The 20,521-nt window shown below is 36.6% G+C and overlaps 2 protein-coding genes across 2 annotated transcripts; both read left to right on the top strand.

Annotated features, from left to right (window-relative positions):
- Nucleotides 1-3,982: 3,982 nt before the first annotated feature.
- On the top strand, nt 3,983-6,859 carry LOC149738583 (ubiquitin-conjugating enzyme E2Q-like protein CG4502). Its single transcript, XM_089875114.1, has 3 exons — nt 3,983-4,362; nt 4,440-4,678; nt 5,643-6,859. Exons 1-3 carry the CDS (start codon nt 4,191-4,193, stop codon nt 6,168-6,170), a joined length of 939 nt encoding a protein of 312 aa, XP_089731240.1. The 5' UTR covers nt 3,983-4,190; the 3' UTR covers nt 6,171-6,859.
- Nucleotides 6,860-8,956: 2,097 nt separating this feature from the next.
- On the top strand, nt 8,957-20,343 carry LOC149738582 (DNA ligase 1-like). The gene is made up of 25 exons (XM_089875107.1): nt 8,957-9,319; nt 9,384-9,780; nt 10,224-10,299; nt 10,683-10,792; nt 11,286-11,629; nt 11,996-12,124; nt 12,357-12,413; nt 12,597-12,730; nt 13,133-13,236; nt 13,819-13,920; nt 14,247-14,323; nt 14,384-14,475; nt 14,936-15,035; nt 15,217-15,302; nt 15,723-15,862; nt 16,185-16,256; nt 16,441-16,527; nt 16,780-16,875; nt 17,034-17,178; nt 17,662-17,753; nt 18,108-18,251; nt 18,788-18,876; nt 19,065-19,170; nt 19,662-19,754; nt 20,106-20,343. Exons 1-25 carry the CDS (start codon nt 9,108-9,110, stop codon nt 20,187-20,189), a joined length of 3,168 nt encoding a protein of 1,055 aa, XP_089731233.1. The 5' UTR covers nt 8,957-9,107; the 3' UTR covers nt 20,190-20,343.
- Nucleotides 20,344-20,521: the final 178 nt, after the last annotated feature.

The following is a 20,521-nucleotide window of genomic DNA, read 5'->3' as shown; positions in this document are numbered from 1 at the left end:
GGGGAAGGTGGGACACCTTTAGCATATATTATCCAGATATCCTGATCGTGTTTTAAACAATTAACAACGGTCTATGAGGGTCATGAGGTCATAGTTTCATATTTATTTGAATGTTCTTTGTTTACTACTAAATGGGACGAGAAAATATGTCCCATCTTCCCCCATCCTACTGTAATATATGTCCAAGGTGTCCTATCTTCCCCAAAACTGCTATATGGTGTATATTTACAAAATAATAAACATAAACACAACAAAAAGTGTCCCATCTTCCCCCATCCCACTGTAATATATGTCCAAGGTGTCCTATCTTCCCCAAAAACTGCTATATGGTGTATACTTACAAAATAATAAACATGTTGGTTGCAGCTTCCTAAAATAGAAATATGTATAAATATATATTATATGTATTTATGTTTCACTATATGTATTTATATGCGGAAACGTTTATTACAATGTTTGTAAAATAAGTTTACTTGTAGTTTTGCGCGATCGTGTCTTTTGCTACAGCGTATAGCTCGTTTATTTAGTAACTGCCAGAATGTCAGTGATTATCGCCATACGACCATTTCCGGAATATGTTTTCTAATTAGACTGCGACGTGCGTGGTGTAATCCTACTACTGTACATCTTCAATATAAAACTAATCAAAAAGTTTATGCGCGTTCTATGCATATGCTGGCCAGGTCGGTACGTGCATGACAGCAGCAGTCGTGCTGTGTAAATTTGTTTTTAAACAGTTTAGTTAATATCGCAGGGCAAACCGCATTTGTGTATAGTAAGATGGGGAAGTATTTCATTCTATTTTCTCGACCTATTTGGTAGTAAACAAAATGCATTTAAAGAATTATAAAACCGTATCCTCACGACTCCAATAAATTATTGTTAATTGTTTAAAATACGATCAGGATATTTGGTTATGTCGTGCTAAATGTGTCTCATCTCCCCCCACCCTACTATATAGAATATTGGTTGAGTTCTATGGGTGTATTGTGATCATGCGCATGCTATGACATCATTTGATTACAGCTGAGTGATTTGCTGCATGCAAATCCGCTTGAAAATAATCTGGCGGCTGTGACGTGCCACGATAGCGATTTCATTATAGTGGCTTAGGGATTGGGGAACGAGCAACCTCGCTCAGCAATGTTTTGAAGCCAGTGCTGTGCGTATCGACTGCGCGTTGCTACGGAGTTCCGTTATCTCTTCCAGAATTTTGAAGTATTGGTCGTGCCCGTATTAATTATTCATAGCTTTTGATTCGGTCCAGGCTGTACTTTGAAGCGCTTCAACTGCTGGTGTAGCTCGAAAGCAGCCTTGCCTGTAGCACCACCCTATATTTCCTAGTTACGCAGCGACAGTGTTGAGAGCTCTGACAAAGCAATTGTGGATTGTAACGAGAATTGGTGTGCGATTCCAGTGAAAAACGCCACACTGACTGTAACGTCAGTGGACGTTTTTAGAGCGGCAGTGACGCGCGAGCGAGCGAAAGCAAGGAGCTCGGTAGGTTTATTACAGAGAAATGTGATTTGAACTTTCAATGCTTGGGAACAGCAGTGAGAAACAGGTGTATGGGATCCGTGTGTCTTTGTTAATAGCTTACGTTGCGCAGTTGAGAAAGGAGCTCAGCAAAGACAATTTGTTCACTGTATTACAGTAGTACATACAATGTATATGATTTGTAATGTTAAGGTATAGTGTAAAAAGTATGCTATGTATTGTATATCAAACGTCTTATCAAAGCTTTGTTATTAAAAGCACAATAAATGTAGTTATCCAAGCGGCGAGTTTTCTTTAGAGTGGCAAAGTCACTCGAATGTTGTGGCGTGACGTAAGGATCTGTTTCTCTGCGCCGCTGAAATCAAAGAAAGTCGATAAACGCAGTCAAGCCTGAATTGAGCGCCTTATGGTATTTGGTGTGGTCGACGTTCCGCTCAAGTTACTCAACGCGAAGGTTTTAAACTATACTCTTGTGAGTGCACGTGCGCCAACAAAATGTCAATTCCGTGTGAATATTTCATGAGCATGAAGCGAATGTGCGTTGCTCTGAACATAATGCTTAATTCAACTCCCAGCCAAAACATCCGCGTTGAACTTATCGAGTGAACTTCCATTGGTAATTCACTTTTCGTTTTCAATGGCTTTCGCTGTCCATGAATACGTTATTGCAAAGATTGCGACATCGCCATGGTTCTATTGGATGTTCCTGCGTTTCAAAGTCTGTCTCAGTATTCCAGTCATTCACCACAGTCAGTATATAGTGGTTACGTTATTTGATTATCTCCGGTAGTGACACGTCTCTGCCTACCGCTGGCCGCCCGTACGTCATTCACAATTACATGGCAGATGAAAAATTGCTGCTGCGGGCGGGTTTTAAATACAAAGGAAATTAGGTCTATGGAACCAATAAACTCGTATTGTGTTACACAAGGCGTGTGCAGCATCACCCGATCTTCCCGCAGTCAAAAACAAAACCCGCAGAGAAATTTATCAACCCTTTCCTTGGTTTGTTTCGCCGTTGGGGAAGAAATGCGAACCCGATAGTGTATTAGCGGCTTCACGTATGACAACAACAGCATGGTGGCTTTGTGGAGAAGAAAATAGGTAAACAAGAGCTATAGGGAGCGTGAAAAATCGACCTGGGCTGAATTAAGACACCCTATTAGGATTTTGCAGCCGACAAAGAGTTGGCAGCTGTTGTGACGACAACACATAGCTTTGCAAAATAGGAGAAAATGACACGGTGACTTTACAATACACAGATGTTTTCGAGTTGGCAGTTGCTCGCACAGAATCGATCGCAACGAAGGTTGTTATTAGTGTTTATTGTGGCCACACACCCATCTCCCGGCGCCGCTTTAAAAGCAGATGTTTTCCCGCGAGCCATAACAGCCAACGGGAAATGTAACTCGTCGCCGCAAACTGTCAGGAAACGTCCCCAAATGAAGTGGCCCACAAATACGCCTGAACGGCGCTTTCAGTAGGTTGTTTTATCCGACCGTACACTCTTTGTTGAGCCTCAGCGCTGTCTTCGGGCAAGCAGGATGTACAGAGCTTTTGTTTTCCGCGTGGGATCGAAGTTATAGTTGGTGTGGTCTCTGGTTGCCTGGTCGATATCCTTGTTTAGATTAACACCAAGCTGCGTTGCCACATGTATTCGTCAGTTGCGGGCTTAGCTGCGAAGCAACTATACTAAGCGGCTTTCCCAGCAAAGATTGATAACAGATTTATCAGAAAGTTCGCAGTGAAGAACCGTTAGCTTACGAGGCACTTTGTTTTAGCGATTATATCGGTTGCGTTCAGCGTGCACTGATTGTGCTATGTCGTGACAGAACGTTGTTAATACAAACGAACAGTTTAACAGCCGAATGCAGCTAGATAGCAAATTTTTTTATCGGTTGCAGAAACAAGCAATTGACAACACGTTCTGCTTGACGCTTCGGCGAAATTTGGAGGACGAGGCAGAAATCAGAATAAAATTACGCTCGCCAAATGTACGTTTTGTGTTAAAACCACCGATGGACCTTTTTCGAACTGTCCCAGCTGACGTTTTAGCGGTCGAGTTAGTAAATTGTGTATACGAGCCAACGTGTAACATTTTAGAATAGGGGAGTTTAGTTTATTTTGCGAAAGCCGACGAAGTGCGTGTCGTTCTATCTCTGATTCAGTTCTGTCAATGGCACTCGAATGGGTCGGACCGCAAACAAAGGCAGTATAGAAATTGAGGCCCAGAATGAGAGCAAATACCCGCTCCGAAATCGACCCGATAACAGTTACGAATATGTGGTCAGTTACTCGGTTTAGATGTTAGCTATTCTCTTTGTGGTTGTGAAACAGATGATTTGTAGACCGTTGGGAAAAGAACTGACGAGGCAACTTGTTTTTAATAGAGCTATACTGTAGATACGTGATAAGTATCGCACGGTTTCCTGCTGTATATATAGCAGTTTAAAATATCATTGGTGTGAGTTATTGTTGTGAGTAATGTACGTGGTTTCTTCGTGGTATAACTTACACAGTAGGAGTCGTCAGAAGTAGTATTACGTTCAAGTGTAGATATATCTTTCTTCTGTGAAAATTAAACCTGATGTAAGCTTAAATTTACGTTTCATATAACAGAGGAATACTAGATACACTGGTTGTGTTATAGCGACTGTGAAAATCATAGGGTGTCTTATCCTGCGTGTTAAGTCATGCCGAACACGATTAGAAGATTTGCCCGACTGATTGTCAAGCGGCTACGTCGTGTGACGTCATCAACATCCTCCCCACCGGTTGGACGGGCGGTCGGTGATTCAAATCATGAACAACAAGATATTCAAGATGGCGTCGAAACAGAGAATTTCAACGTCGCCGAAATTCAAAGTGCGTGCTCGGTATTTTATGCTTGTGTAAGGCGGTATACGATTAGGATGATGTAAACACGACCCGTCTGTTTTCAGATCATGCGTCATTCGATGACGTCAACGCAAAGTCCCCGTCGTCAAGTTGCGTGCATTTAAAATTGGAGGAATGCTCATCAGCAGAAGACTCGTCGGAGAACGAAAAAGAAGATGCGATCCGGGAGAGCGAGGAGGAGGAGGCAGCGGAGGAGCTAGATACGATGCGAAGCCTCCGGATCGAGGATGCTCTAAACGAATCACGGAAGATGCAGGACGCGCTGGAAACTCGACCGAAAACGGTAATTGCTTTAGTTACTCAAGTTATTTATGTTGTTATATAGTTACTGTGGGATAAGATCGGAAACTGTTTGTACCTAAACCATACAATTCCCTTTGTCGTGTTATGAACAACCAACAATGACCATTGGAATTTGCGCGGCTATACGGTTATATATATTTCTGTAAATTTTCTTTGTTTACTACTAAATGAAACAAGAAGAGAGAGAAAAAAAATGTTCCACCCTACCCCACCCTCACTATTAATACATTTCCAGTTTTCGGTTTGTTTGTGAATGAATGTAAGTATACAGCCTTGTGCGTTTACTTGGAACAGGAGACTGCTGTCCGTGATCTAGTTAGCGTCTATGTCGCCAATTTAACGTGACTGACGTAGTTCAATCGATTCCTATTTCCGCATTAGTAATATAGGGCGTTCCCATTGTGATGACTGTAAGGTGCTCATTAGTTCCCGTGGTGTCCAAACCGACGTCTGTTAATAATGAATGAGGGTTAACGCTGAAGGTACAATATTTATGTGCCCTCATTTATATCTAATAAGCTCATACAGGAATTTTGAATTGGTGGCTGTCGACTCAGCACTCGTCAGCATTTTTTCTTGTTGCTGTAGCGCAAGCAAATTCGAGCTATGTCGCCAATGATATACAACAGGCAATTGCTAAGCATGGCTTGTCGCCAGTCTGATGTGTGGGCCACTCAAAGTCTCGTCACATGCACTTGCTAATGACGCTGTAGCTCGGGACAGTCAATTAACTTTAACAAGGCCCTTTCAAACATGACTCATTATGACCGAACGACTTCTTTATTGCTCTCTCTGCGGATTGTTGTTTTTAATTCGAACTTGGAGTTTCGTAATTTATGCTCGGCCACGGGCGTATAATTAGGCGCCAAAATTAATTTTACCCACCCTCTTAAGCGCGGACGGAATAACTTAATAAATTATTAAGACATGGTTTTGTTCTTTAGGTCAACGGTCGACGCCTAATGAAGGAATTTCGCTTTTTGAGGAAGGCGAGCGAAGATAGCGAAGGCGCATTTGAAGTGTTTCCTTATTCTGAAGACGGAGAAGGCAACGACTTGAGCGAATGGGACATCAGGTACTACAAGTTTGACGAGTCCTCGCATCTCTGGCGCTCCATGCAAGACCATGGAATCGACTGTGTCCGCTTCCGTATTTCGTTTCCCGCGGATTTTCCATTCTCCCCACCCTTTGTACGGCTGGTCAGTCCATACATTGAGAACGGGTTCGTGATGAACGGCGGCGCCATTTGCTTGGAAGTGCTGACTGCACAGGGCTGGTCTAGCGCCTACACAGTCGAGGCGCTGCTTGTTCAAGTCGCAGCCGCTTTAGCTCACGGAGGAGCTGTCGTGAGCAAGCACCAGAAACGAAAACAGCACAAACTAACGAAAAAACGAGCCGAGGCCGAGTTTCAGCGTATTGTAAAGATACATAGCAAATATGGATGGGTCAAACTCGATAAAGAAGAAGGTTAAGCGCATATAACCTAAACTCTTGTTTTTTTCACATTGTCCCGTCGCTACTACCCCAAAGGAACGTTACGGGTAACCAGTATCCGTTTGATTCCATCCTTTGTCTTATAACTTGTTCTACACATAGTATTTATCCGCAGTGGTGACGTATTTGCAGCGAACTTCGTCTCACTTTGCTGCAATCAGAAAAGGAATTTTTTTTTATCTATGTAGAGGTGCTACTTTTAAAATACTGGAAACTGCAAAGCCACGGTTTGTTGCTGCTCGGCACAAAAGTAATATATGGTCAGTAGCTGCATTCCACAACAACAAAGAAGTTAATTTTCTCGCCATTTCACTGTGGAACCAACTTCGGCCATTCCCTCGAATCAAATAAACGCACACCGTTTCCAATACTTTGCTGTGAATTGCATTGCTTATAACCTGCTTCTTAAGCGTTGTGTCCATATATAGTCGTTGGTGAGTTCCAACACTTTTTTTCGCAATGCGAGGACGAAAATGAGCTTATATCTATTATGGGAAATGATCAATATGACGTAGATTGCTGCAGGTTTGGCTCTTATTTCACTTATCGTTGTCTTCTTTCACGCTTCTAGCTGTGCGTAGCCCCCTTGGGACTATTTCTGTGTATTTATTTCACCGCCGTTCCTTTTTTCAATAAACGTTGGCGGCTTCTCCTGCCCACCCCCAAACTGCTCGCATTTGTTAAAAATAGTTCGAACTTTCCTTCGGTCGATAAACCTTTTAATTTTTTATCGCCGCCAGCCAAGATTCGATTTGTATTCCGTTTCCAGGCGGCGTTCGGTTTAAGTTGTGAACCAGTGGGAGAATTTTCTGTAGGAAAATAGACTTAGTGCTGAAAAAGTAAGTTTCTTCGTATTGTTACGGGTGGCGATCGTGCTGGGCGTGGGAAGAGAGGTGCCTCAGTTAATGAGATCACCCTCAGCGATCGATTAGTGGTAGAAGGGAGCTTTTTATTCATTAAAAGTGTGATTACGGCAAGTCCCCGGAGAAATGAAGTAAGGTAGATTGAACTCGATAGAATAATAGTGTATCTGTATCATAGGCATACAACCATATGCCGTGGTTTTAGGCGGCAACAATAACATATACAAGAAATCGATTAAATGTTAGGTGCTGCACGGCCGATACTAGATACACATATAGATATATATATATATATACAACTATATGGAGATACATCTCTGGTAGGCCTTGGGTGCTGTAACTTAGATGTATTGAATGCACCATAGTCTGTACAAAAACATTATAGTAGGGAGAAGACGGGACACCTTTAGCACATAATATTTAAGTATGCTGATGGTGTTTCAAACAATTAACAACGGTATATGGGGGGGGGGGGGGGGGCGTAAGGATTGGGTTTTGTAATTACTTGAATGTTCTTTGTTTACTACCAAATGGGACGAGAAAATAGAATAAAAAGGTGTCCCATCTTTCTCCATTCTACTTGTTTTAGCACCGTGGGGTAATATGGGTTACCGTTTGCACCTAAATCTGATATTTTTTTAAACGTGTTACGAACAACAACGGGCTTTTAGATTCGTGGAGCCACAATTATATAATTCTGCCTATATTCTTTGTTTAATACCAAATGAGACGAGAAAATTGAATGAAATCATCTCCCCTTTTACTCCACTTTACAGTATATGCAGACTCTGGTATGCTTGTTTTGGGTATTGTATTAACTGCAACAAATGGAACAGTGCCATGATACTGAGGTACGAATAGAGTTTACGAGCATACCAAGTGCTGGTACAAATACCAAACTCCTGCAGAGCTGCAGACCAGTAAGGTAGAGCCTGCAACACGTCGATATTAAATCGTAAACGTTCTTACATAAGTTATTACACACAGTTATACAATGTCGTGACAATTTAACTAGCACGTATTTTTAGACTATATAGCAGGGTGGGGAAGATGGGACACCTTAAGCACATATTGTCGAAATATCTTGATCGTGTTTTAAACAATTAACAACGGTTTATGGATGTCGTAAAGATATAGTTTTGTAATCTTAAATGCTTTTTGTTTACTACCAAATGGGACAAAAAATAATATAGAAAGGTGTCCCATCTTCTCCCACCTTACTATATCAACTTTTAAATATAGTAGGATGGGGGAAGATGGGACACCTTTTCATACTATTTTCTCAGCCCTCATGGTAGTAAACAAAAAACATTTAAAGAAATATACAACCGCATCCTCACCACTCTAATAGACCGTTATTATTTGGTTAAAACATGGTCAGGATGTTTGGATATTATGTGTTCAAGGTGTCCCATCTTCCCCCACCCTACTATATTAATTAAATCTCGTACAGAAGCCCCAAAAAAACAGAATAAAAATATAGCTTTCTAATAATACCCTGTCAATGCATTTCAAGACCTAAACAAAATTAGAGTATATGTGCAACTCGAATCACACATAAGCAATATCAACCTAATTCATTGCTCTCTTCATAAAGCAACCAAGATATTTATGGCTGTGGTTTTCGCGGGAAACATTTGCGTTTATTTTGGGATTTGCTATAATGTAATATTACATTGATTTACTCAAAATGCTTCTTATAATTAGCAATTGAATATTGGATAAAATCAGTTCAACGTGTGATAAATATTCTGTAGAATTAAGAGCTCTATTAGACAACTCAGTGCTAGTGAAGAGTCTCCCCCAACTTTATTTGCTAACCCCTAACCCCTAGGTTAGGAGGTTAGGGGTTGTTGATAGTTAGGGGCTTATTGGTTATAGGGGTTAGTAGTTAGTGGTTATAGGGGTTAGAAAATAAGGTGGGGGAAGACTCTTCACTAAAGCACCAACAACTCTTTGTTATTTTTTTGATCTGTTTGTAGCTTGCGCTGCGTGAAAAATATCGAAACCACTTATATTTTGTGAACTTTTAACAAACTCAGCGTCACTCGTATGTTAATTGGTAGATCAATAAAGTTGTTACTGACGTGGCATGTAAAGACTTACAACTGTTGTGTTATCTCACCTTTTCAAGCCACAAGTCTGTGGCAACATTCTAAAAGATTACAGAACAGGAATCTTTTTTGTTTGAAACAGTTTGGGACGGATAGGTTAAGAGAGATACTAAGAATACCAAGCGCTACAATGCCTCAAAAGTCCATTGCGTAAGTATAAAGTAGAGTAGCAAAAGTGATCCCACTTTTTTCACATACTTTTAATTTTCCACAGGTCATTTTTCGGCAGCAAACCTTCGAAAAAATCTCCACCTGCAACTTTACAAAACAAAAGTTCCACCAAGCAGGAAAATGTAAAGTCTCCTTTAAAAAATTCGTCTTTGAAAAAGTCACCTTCAAAAAAATCCGCTTCTGAAAGTTCTCCTCCAAAACTTCTTCCCTCAGAAAATTCTCCTGTTAGTTCACCGAAAAAGTCAGTTCCGAGTCCGAAAAAGATAAAAAACATAGAGTCACCTGTGAAGATAAAAAAGAGGAAAGCACGAGCTTTGATCTCGGATTCATCTGAAGAAGAAATGGATGCGGTCGAAAGATCAAAAACTCCTCTTCCCAAGAAGTCACCTTCCTCAACAAGAAAAGTTAATCTTAATCAGTTTAAAGCAAAAGAATCTGGGGTAGGTTGATACACCGCGTGAAATTCTGAACAGTTATTATACTGTGGGGTAAGATGGGATACGGTTAGCACCTAAACCTACATTTTCCAGCAACTTTGAACAATTAACAACGCTGTTTTAGAGTTGTAGGGCTAAGATATATAATTCTGTAAAAATGCTTTGTTAACCACCAAATGGGGAGCAAACTTGTCTCATTTTACCCCACCCTACTTTTAGTCTGGAGACAAATACTTTTGCTGAACAGGAAACATTTTTGCTAGGTGTTTCATTTTGTTTTGAACAATTTTGATTTTTAAGAAAAATAACCCTATGAATATCTTAGAATGGCTAAATTATTCTGTAATGTGCATCCCTACCTTGCTACCTATGCCCTGTAAGCGCCACTGCTCAAATAAAAAACATAGCAAAGGAAAATTGAAATTAATAATTGCTTATTTATTTAGAGCGATTCTGATGGAGTTCCGAATCCACCACGTGATGTTAAAGTTACTCCTAATGGAACAGTGAAAAGAAAAACTGGTTAGTTAGATGCCTTGACTCTTGATGGTATTTGTGTATGTAAAATATAATTAACAAATTTTGAAGGCAATAAAATTGTGTAACGTTGGAGTCATCATAATGGTTTAATATATATATATGTAAATATTTAAAATTATTAAAAGTATTTTTCCGAAATTGTTAAAGTAAAAGCTAGGTGTAGTGACCACGCTTATTTTAGCTAGGTGTAGCGACCACACTTATTTTCTCCCAATTAAATGTAAATATGTTTTCAACTGTAAGCGTGTTTTACCAACTTATTTTGTCATTGTCAATAAATCTTTTCTTTTTGTTTAAAATATATTTTTAAATCTTCGCTACAAATAAAGTTATTAGTTATTATTATGATTATTTGTTGTAAACAGCTCGTAAAAGTTTCCAAGCTTCAAAACGTTTGAAGATGAACGGGAATTCAAGTCCGGAGGAAAACGAGATGAAAAATAAAGTGAAGGAGGAGCCGGGTAAAGATAAAGAGGTGGAGAATGAGGCTTGTGAAGCTTTTATTTATATTTTTTGGTATTTTTTTTTTTGTATTAAAATTAAAGTTCTAGTTGAATAGTTGTGGTATAACAAACTCTTCAAGCAAGTTCTTTAACAAATTGTCCAATGAGTTATGACTTAAAATGTTATTTACTGGGGAATAGTTAAGGAAGGCCCACAGGTTTATTGTATCTAATATCAAAAAAGATGATGGGAAAAATTCAAAATAAATGGAAGGGTAAATCTAATTTACATCACTACTACTACTACTGTGTTATTATTATAAAATTGTTGGTTTTTAAAAAAATACTGAAATTGCTTGTCGCATGAATGTTCGCAACCACCTTTGTTGTAGAAATGAGTATAATAGTTGCTTAGTAAGAAATTGAATTCATTTATAAAGTTACAAAACTTTTTTAAATTTGTTTATTTTATTTCTTTTTTGTATACTTATTGCATTTAATGATAAAAAAATGTTTCAAACTAAGAGCATGGAAGTAGAAGCATCTGATGTACAAGAAAGTGGTGAAAGAGAGGAAAATAATGTCACTGAGTCGATAAATGAAGGATCAAACTCTGACTCGGATCACAAAGTTACACCTGACACTTCTTCAAAGAAGACTAAACCGAAATCTCCTAAACATGAGAGCTCATCTGATAAAGAGGGTGAAACTGAAGTATCTCAAAATAAAACTAAAAGTCCTGCATCCCAAAAGAAGACAGCAGTAAAGAAGTCACCCAACACAAATTCCAAGTCAAAAAAATCGACAAAAACATCGCCGAAAAAAGAAAAACAAGAGTCAACACCAGCCGCAAAACCACCCAAGAAATTGTAGGTTCAATTTTAATATTAATAATGTTGAATATTCTAAATCTGTAAACATATAGACCTGTGGGCAAGATGGGACATCCTTAGCACATTATATTCCAATATCCTGATCTAGTTTTAAACAATTAACAACAGTCTATGCGAGTCGTGAGGATACGAGTTTATAATTATTTGAATGTTTTTGTTTTTCCACGAGAATAAATAGACGTCCCATCTTCCCCTACCCTAATATAGGGCTATAGGCTATTGTATTTCAAACCAAGAGAATATTTACTAATTACTAATTAAATATCTCTATGTGTGAAGAGTTTACATAGTTTTTTTTTTATTATTTTTATTATTTTATTATTTTTTTCATGGGTCACACAGTTCCAGCTTCTTCCAGTCCAAAGATGCTCCTGAAGATAATGATGAGAAGAAGATCAAACCGGATGCATATAATCCTGGAAGGAAGAATTATCATCCAGTGGATCATGCTTGTTGGGAAAATGGAAAAAAGTAAATTTTTACTTAAATTTTTATAAAAATAAGTTTTGGCTACTAAATTTTGGAAATTTTTTAGTGCTATCAAGTTAATAAAAAAAGTAAAATTTTACAGAAATATTAAAAGATAAACCTATTTTATAACATTTTTGACACTATATGCAAGTCATTTTCTGTAGAATGAAATAACTTTTACATCAAATTGTATTATAGTTTATTAGGCTTTAATAAACACCCTTTTTTACAGAGTACCATATTTGGCTCTCGCAAGAACTTTCAGTCTCATTGAAGAAACCTCTGGAAGGTAAAAGTTATTTACATCACATATTCACAAGTAATGTAGATTGGTTTTTAATAAGCTTATTAAATTACTTTATAAAAAAACTTACTACTTTTTCCGTTAACCAGATAACTGTTCAAACTTATTTAATTATATTCTTTTGGGTCCTAAATAGTTTTAAACAATTTATTACAATATTTCCAACAGATTAAGGACGATTGAAATTCTAAGCAACTTTCTTCGAAGTGTGATCGCTCTGTCTCCCAATGAGCTGATAACTTGTATATACCTAAGTCTCAATAAACTTGCACCAGCTTATGAAGGAATTGAGCTTGGCATAGGTTTGCACCAAATTTGCTACATTTTAAGTTTTGGGAATATATTTGTTCTTAAATGTAGAGCCAAAAAGGCAGAAATGAATTTGTCGTAATATGTAGTTCATGACTTTAATTTAATTGCTGGGAGCCTTTTTTGCATTTTTGGCCTGTGCTGTTGTTATTTGGGAGCAAAAATACCCCTTAAAATGTAAATTTTAAACTTTTTTATTGTGCTATGTGTAAAAATGGGTTGTAGCACTGCTTTGAACCATTTATACTGACCAATACTTTATTCGAAACACTTGTTAGTTCAGGAAAGGTTTTCTCTTATATTGTGTTACCCAGTTGGCCAGTTGTTAAATTTGTTCTAATGGAAACTTTGATAGAAATCCCAATATAATAAATTTGTTGACACTTCTTGCACAGGAGAAAACTTGCTTATGAAAGCAGTTGCCGAGGCAACAGGCCGCAACATCGCTAAAATTAAAGTTGATGTCGGCAACACTGGAGATTTGGGACTTGTAGCTGAGGTGAGTTTTGTGGTTGACCTTTTTATTAGTTCAATGTATTTCATTTTTTTCATCTATACAACTGTATTTACTCATTTGACTGTATTCATTTAATTTACTGTATTCACTCATTTGTCTACATTCATTCAGTTGACTGCATTCATTCATTTGACTATTCACTAACGTATTTAAATGTATTCATTCATTTGTCTGTACATGCATTCATTTGACTATTCATTTATTTGGTTGACACTTGACAGAAGACAGTATTCATTCTTTTAACTATTAATTCACCCATAGGCATTTGAGTGTATTTATGCATTCATTTGAGATTTGACCATACATTCAATTGACAGTATTCATTCATTTGACAGTATTCATTCATTTGACTATTCTTTTTTATTGCTACACAGCTGACTTGAGCTAAGGGCCAATTAGCACCACTAATTTTTCATATACTTTTTGTTTTGTACTTTTTTAATTATTAAGTACAAAATTGCACAATAACTTGTTTCATTTTGACTACTTGAAAGTGATATCTTATACATGGACTGTCATGTTTGTATAGAAAATGTTTACACATTGTCATTTATCTATTTACAGAACAGCAGAAGCAACCAGAAGATGATGTTCACACCAGCTGCTTTAACTGTAGATGGCGTGTTTAAAAAACTGAAACAGATTGCAGCAATTTCTGGAGGCTCGGTAAGGCTTCTATTTTTTTCGTAACCTGGTTAATTGTTATTTTCTCCTAAAATATATAATAAGTATGTTCTATGTTGCAAATATTTGATACTAATGTTTGTATTTTTAAAGCGTTTTATTGAGTATATCAAAATGTACCAAAAGACCAAACTACTGTTTACTCTAATTTTCCTGATTATTTCAATAAAATTAACTTACATATAGTGTTCATTTTTCTGCCAACAGTATTACATGCTTTTGGGAAACAGTTACGGTACCTTTACCAGCTTTAAAGTATTAAGCTCCACTACAGACCAGTTTTATATTTAACCTTATTTTTTCCATAGTCCATGAGCCAGAAAGTTTCCCTTGTTAAAAGTTTGCTGGTTGCATGCAAACATTGTGAAGCAAGATACTTGATGAGGTAAACAAGATCATGTAGCATTTATGAGTTTATTTGGATTCTAATTCAGTTCTTATCTAGGTCCCTTGGTGGAAAACTGAGGATTGGTTTGGCTGAACAATCAGTCTTAGTTGCAATTGCTAATGCAGCGTATTTGACACCACCAGGACAAGGTAATAATATTAAAGGAGAACTGAAGTCATTTTTTTTACTGTATGTACAAATCGTTTCTACTGTAATGTTACTCACCTTATTTTTGTGTGGCTGGAAAACGACAGTTGTTAAACGCGGGTGTTCTGTTTCATACATCTTGTGCTAGCTTACGAGTTACCAAGTATGTTACTTTAAGGAGATTATTTTTTTATGTGTGCCCGATAATTTGGAACTGTTAGTGACCACTGGGTTGGAGTAATTGCCGTTAAGCGTCTTACCCAAGGACACATACGCCCACAATGGTAGCAGCGTAGAGCCTTGAACCCATACCTCTGGGTTAGAGACAAGCGCTCTGACCACTTTGCCACTGCGTCTGGTACTTAAATAGGTATTGTTAGATTCAACCCAAGTAGGAACATTGTCTACACAGATTAGGTAAATGCTACAATGTTAGCAGTTTCTTGATTGAAATATTTTTAGATTTTCCACCTGCTATTATAAACGCTGGTGAAAAAATTCCTGCCGAAACTTTGAAATCTAAAATGGATGAAAAGGCTCTTATTGTGAAGACTACATACAGGTATGTTAAGTGTGAAACAACGATATGGCTAAAAATACTGTTTTAATAGTTTCTGACATATTGTGCATCATATATATTTCAAAAGAAAATAATTACGTACTTATTAGTGAAATAGCATTGTTTTTTTTCTCCAAAAAAAATTAAGCAAAATTTAAATAATTTAATAACAATGTCTTTCTAGTGAACTTCCAAACTACGATATTGTTATCAAAACAATGCTTGAACATGGGGTGGATAAGTTGCAAGATCACTGCAGGCTTACACCAGGTGTGTATGGCAACATCTTTGCTTTAATATATTTATATAAATGAATAAATGCAACTTACTTTATCCTTCTGTTGCTGGAAAACGACAGTTGTTATAATACAGGTGTTCTGTTTCATACACCTCATGCCAGCTCATGAATTACCAAGTATGTTACTTTTTGGGTAATTATTTTTTGGGGCGTTTTTTCATTTCTGTTTATATGTGGTTAATAATTTGAACAACCCATTAGCAACCACTGGGTTGGAGCAATTGCCAATAAGTGTCTTGCCCAAAGACACATACACCCACAGTGGTAGTGGCGAAAAGCCTTGGACCTAACCTCTGGGTTGGTGGCAGGCGCGCTAACCAACTGTGCTACGGCGCTGGATACCTTAGTCAAAGCTTGTTTTAATCGTCTTACTAATTTTCTTTTAAATCCAGGTATTCCACTTAAGCCAATGCTGGCACATCCAACAAAAGGAGTTTCTGAAGTTTTTAATCGTTTCGATAAAAGTGAGTTTACATGCGAATACAAATATGATGGAGAGCGTGCTCAGATACATCTACTTGAAGGGGGAGAGGTAAAAGTTATGTTTCTTTTTTTATTGAACACCATATCAGCAAAAGATGGATAATGTTTAATATATTAGTTGGTGTTATAATTACCAGTTTAGAAAAAAATTAAGAAACTATTTTGGGTCATTTTTGGTAATGATTATCACCAAGATAAATGTGATGAATTACATTATAATAGAAAGTTTAATTGCTTTATTCTTAATACTTAGTTCTAAAACACCATATTTGATTTAGATAAAACTGCAAAATAAGTTGAACAACTAATTTTTAGTTCTGCTATGCCACCATTTGTGCACGTTGTGCTTGCAATTAAAAACGATTTTTTAGGTTCGAATATACAGCAGAAACCAGGAAAATAACACATCCAAGTACCCAGATATTATCTCAAGAGTTCCAGCAGTAAGTTATTTTTCCTATTCCATTATTGCACAAAATTCACCCACAATGGTAACTGGTAAGCTGGCATGAGGTGTATTAAAACCTGTTTTATAACGACTGTCGTATTCCGGTCATGCAAAGATAAAATAAGTAGCATTCATGCCTTACTTACATTGTGTTAATCAGGTTCTACTATATTTTCCAGATGCTAAAGGATGGAGTGACATCGTGTGTTATTGATTCAGAAGCAGTGGCATGGGATACAGATAAGAAGCAAATCCTACCCTTCCAGGCATGACTTTAATGTTTATAACTTACTTTGTTAAATCTGCATAAACACTCTTACAGTTAATTGTTTTCTATTCTATATGGGTTTTGTAGACGCCACTAGGAGTTAGACCAGAGGGCACATTGATTTTTAATTTTTTTTATTGCTTTTAATATAATATACTACACACTTATTTTGTAGGTATTGGTGCAAATGTTTACGTGGCTTATTAAATATTAATAAACAAAAATTTTGAATTATTTTTTTTTAACTCAGGTGTTAAGTACCAGAAAAAGGAAAGATGCTGATTTATCAACAATTAAAGTGCAAGTTTGCATTTATGCGTTTGATCTGCTGTATCTTAATGGAGAGGTCAGTACTTGAAAATTTATAAGCTGAGTGAAGAATATCAACTGTATGTGACTTGATGTATATAACTTGTTTAGATAGCTGGTACTGATATGTGGCTACTTTTGACTTCCTTGAAAAAATATCGGAACCTAAGCTTTTTTATTAATTGTTGTTTTCAGTCACTTGTTCGGAAGTCATTTCGTGAAAGAAGAAAATTACTTTTGGACAATTTCAACGTTTGTGATGGACAGTTTGTGTTTGCTGAGTCACAGGACACAACAGATACTGACAAAATTGCAGAGTTTCTTGAAGAATCAATTAAAGGTTTTTTTTACTTGTTATATTTCTATTTCTGTTTTAATATATTAGTATTTCCTAAAATGCCACAGGCAACCTAAAAATATGCTCCAGATCATTGGTTCTCAACCTTTTTAACTTACGGACTGGTAAATTTGCAAAACAAATTTTGCAGACAGGTGGACCTTCAAAAATAAATCAACTCAACACAAAATGTAATTAAGACAAAAGTATGCTTTAAAGCAAAGAATGAAAACTTCAATCTAATAAAAATTTTGCTGTCGTCCTTTTAATATTAAACATAGTTCTATTGACGCTTCTTGCATTTTGCAATTGAGATATAAAGTTGTAACATATTTGGCGTACCAGTCAGAAAGTTGACGCGGCCCGGCACCGGTCCAAAGACGGTCGGTTGAAAAACACTGCTCCGGATAGATAATGTGGTGTGTGCATCTGCCATACTGTATAGTACACTGTATGCACGTTTCACTTGAAAATATTTATATGCAGGTAACTGTGAAGGGTTGATGGTAAAAACATTAGATGACGATGCTACGTATGAGATCGCAAAGCGTTCACACAACTGGCTGAAACTAAAAAAGGTTGGCTCACTTTTAAAAAACTAAAACTAGGATATATATTTCCTTCTGCTCTATGAAAACTTTGTTATAACACGAGTGTTCTGTTTCATACAACTCGTGCCAGCTTTCGAGTTACCATGTATGTTGTTTTATTTTTATGGGCGATTATTTTTTGGTGGATTTTTGTCAATTTTATTATGTATGGCTGATAATTTGGACAACCCATTAGTGACCACTGGGTTAGAGCAATTGCCGTTAGGTGTCTTGCCCAAGAATACATAGGCCTACAAATGGTAGCAGCGACAAGCCTTGAACTTATTACCTATGGGTTAGAGGCAGGCGCCCTAACTACTTTGCTATTTTTTATATTTACAGGATTATTTGGATGGAGTAGGCGACACACTTGACTTGGTAGTGATTGGTGGGTATAAAGGCAAAGGGAAAAGGGTTGGTAATTATGGAGGGTTCTTGCTTGCTTGTTATGATGAGGAAAGTGAAGAATATCAAACTATTTGTAAGGTAAGAATGAATGAACGTGACTTTATCTTAGCGTGGCCAAAAAAACTACAGTCGTTATAACACAAGTTTTTTTTTTGTATGGGTATTAATTTGGACAACCTATTGGTGACCACTGGGTTAGAGCAATTGCCGTTAAGTGTCTTGCCTGAGGACACATAAGCCCACAATGGTAGCAGCGATGAGTCTTGAACCCATATCTCTGGGTTAAAGGCAGACACGCTAACCGCTTTGCCACAGGGCTGGTAGAAAGCGCAACTTTTTAAATTTAATCAAATTGTGATGAATTAAGTCCTATCAGTTAACATGCAACACTTATTTTTAATTATATAATATGTAAGATTTTGTTTAAGACTTTAAGATTATTGTATATGGCTAAAAGCCCTACACTGTGAAATGCCAGGTTGGCCAGATTTCCCCCCTATTTCCAGTTTTACAAAGTAAAAGTTTGATTTGTACCTGCCCATAAATAATGTTTAAATTTTTTTAAATTTGAAACGCCAAGAAATATCTTGTGCATCATAATTTAATATTTTCAGATTGGTACTGGATTTTCGGACCAGAACTTGGCCGATCATGCAACTTTCTTTAACCAACATCTGATTGATCAACCAAAATCATATTACAGGTGTAGTAGATAATCCTTGTTCTTAGTTGTTCATATTTTAATTTTTACATATTTTGCATATTATAAAAAAATAAAAAAAAAACTCAAAAAAAACATCATTCTAAAATTATGCAGTGGTTAATATGGGACTTAATGTCATCAATTTAAAAAAATAATAAACTGATGACATTTCTTCTTTTATGAGCCAGATTAAATGGTAGTGATGCTGATCAATGGTTTGAACCAGTTCAGGTTTGGGAAGTGAAAGCCGCTGATTTATCTGTGTCTCCTGTATATGCTGCTGCTAATGGAATTGTGAGTATAGATACACATGTTTAGAAGATCTTTGTTTTACTTTTTATCAGCATTTTGTGTACAGAGAGTCGAGAGAGAACAGTGCTTGTTTTACATTGTCCTGTGCGTTAAAAAATGAAGCCTTGCAATTTGATTAAAAGAGTAAAAGCCTGTTGTGAAGTTAATGAACTGAATAACCATTATGGATGACTGTTAAAAAACCATGTATAAACTATCATCCTAATTAAATTGCCCTCACCAACATTAGTCTGATGCAAATTGTATGCAATTAACAATGCACTTTAATGTACTTTAATTGACGTACTGTTAGACTACTTTGTCATTGTTCAACTTAGAGATTATTTAAAATCTATGATGGTGTTATCAAGTATGTAATGAGTAGTATTCTCAACAATCCTGTAGCCCCATTCAAGTTGGTGCAATGCACTTTAGTTTGAGTTCTATGATACTCGGAAACTGTTTCTCCAATAAACTGTCATTTAAATGCCAAGATTGATCCTGAGCGCGGAATTTCGCTACGTTTTCCTCGTTTTATTCGAATAAGAGATGACAAGAAACCTGAAGAAGCAACCAACAGTCAACAGGTCTTCAGTTTTTTAACAATTTAAAAAAAAATCAGTAGTTTTTCCTGTAGTATTTTTCTGATTTAAAGGTATAATTTATAAATATTTAAATCGATTTAATTTAACTATAAATCAATTGATCAAAAGACGTAAAACACCTATAATTTAATTTTTGATAATGGCCTTAAATGTTTGTACTTCATAACCTCATTTTAAACAGCATTTTATTCTGTAATATACTGATTTACCAGTTAAAATATTCATATAAATTTTATATAACTTTAATAAATATTAATTTATTTAAATATGCAAGATCCTTAATGGCCCTAAATACTTCATAACTAAACAAGTTGTACTTTTATATTTGTTTAGGTTGCCGATCTGTACCACAAACAGCAGCAGATTCAAAACCAGTTGAAAACAAAAGATTCCAACAAAGATGTTGAATATTATTGAATCTTTTAACTGTCAGACATTATCAGCTGTTTTAAAATTACAATATGAACTGAGATGTTAAAAATTGCTGAATGTTCTCACTGCCTGATATTATTAGCTGTTTTAGAGATACAGTGTCAATATGAACTGTGCTTATAATAAACCAAGCTATTTACCTGTTCTAGTTTGGTTAGTTCAATATTTGTATAGTGCGAATAAAGTGCTGTGTAACAGTTCGCACATGTGTAGTATAACGGCATGTATGTTAAATAATTAATTCTATGACTTACTTTACCATTTCTTCAAAGCAATAATAACAACAACAAAACTCTTACCTACCATAAACATGTATT

This window comes from Ciona robusta, chromosome 3, assembly GCF_009617815.1.
Source record: "Ciona robusta chromosome 3, ASM961781v2".
Lineage (NCBI taxonomy): Eukaryota > Metazoa > Chordata > Ascidiacea > Phlebobranchia > Cionidae > Ciona > Ciona robusta.
Note: the sequence above shows the minus strand (reverse complement) of the source record. Positions and strands in the feature narration are given on the sequence as shown.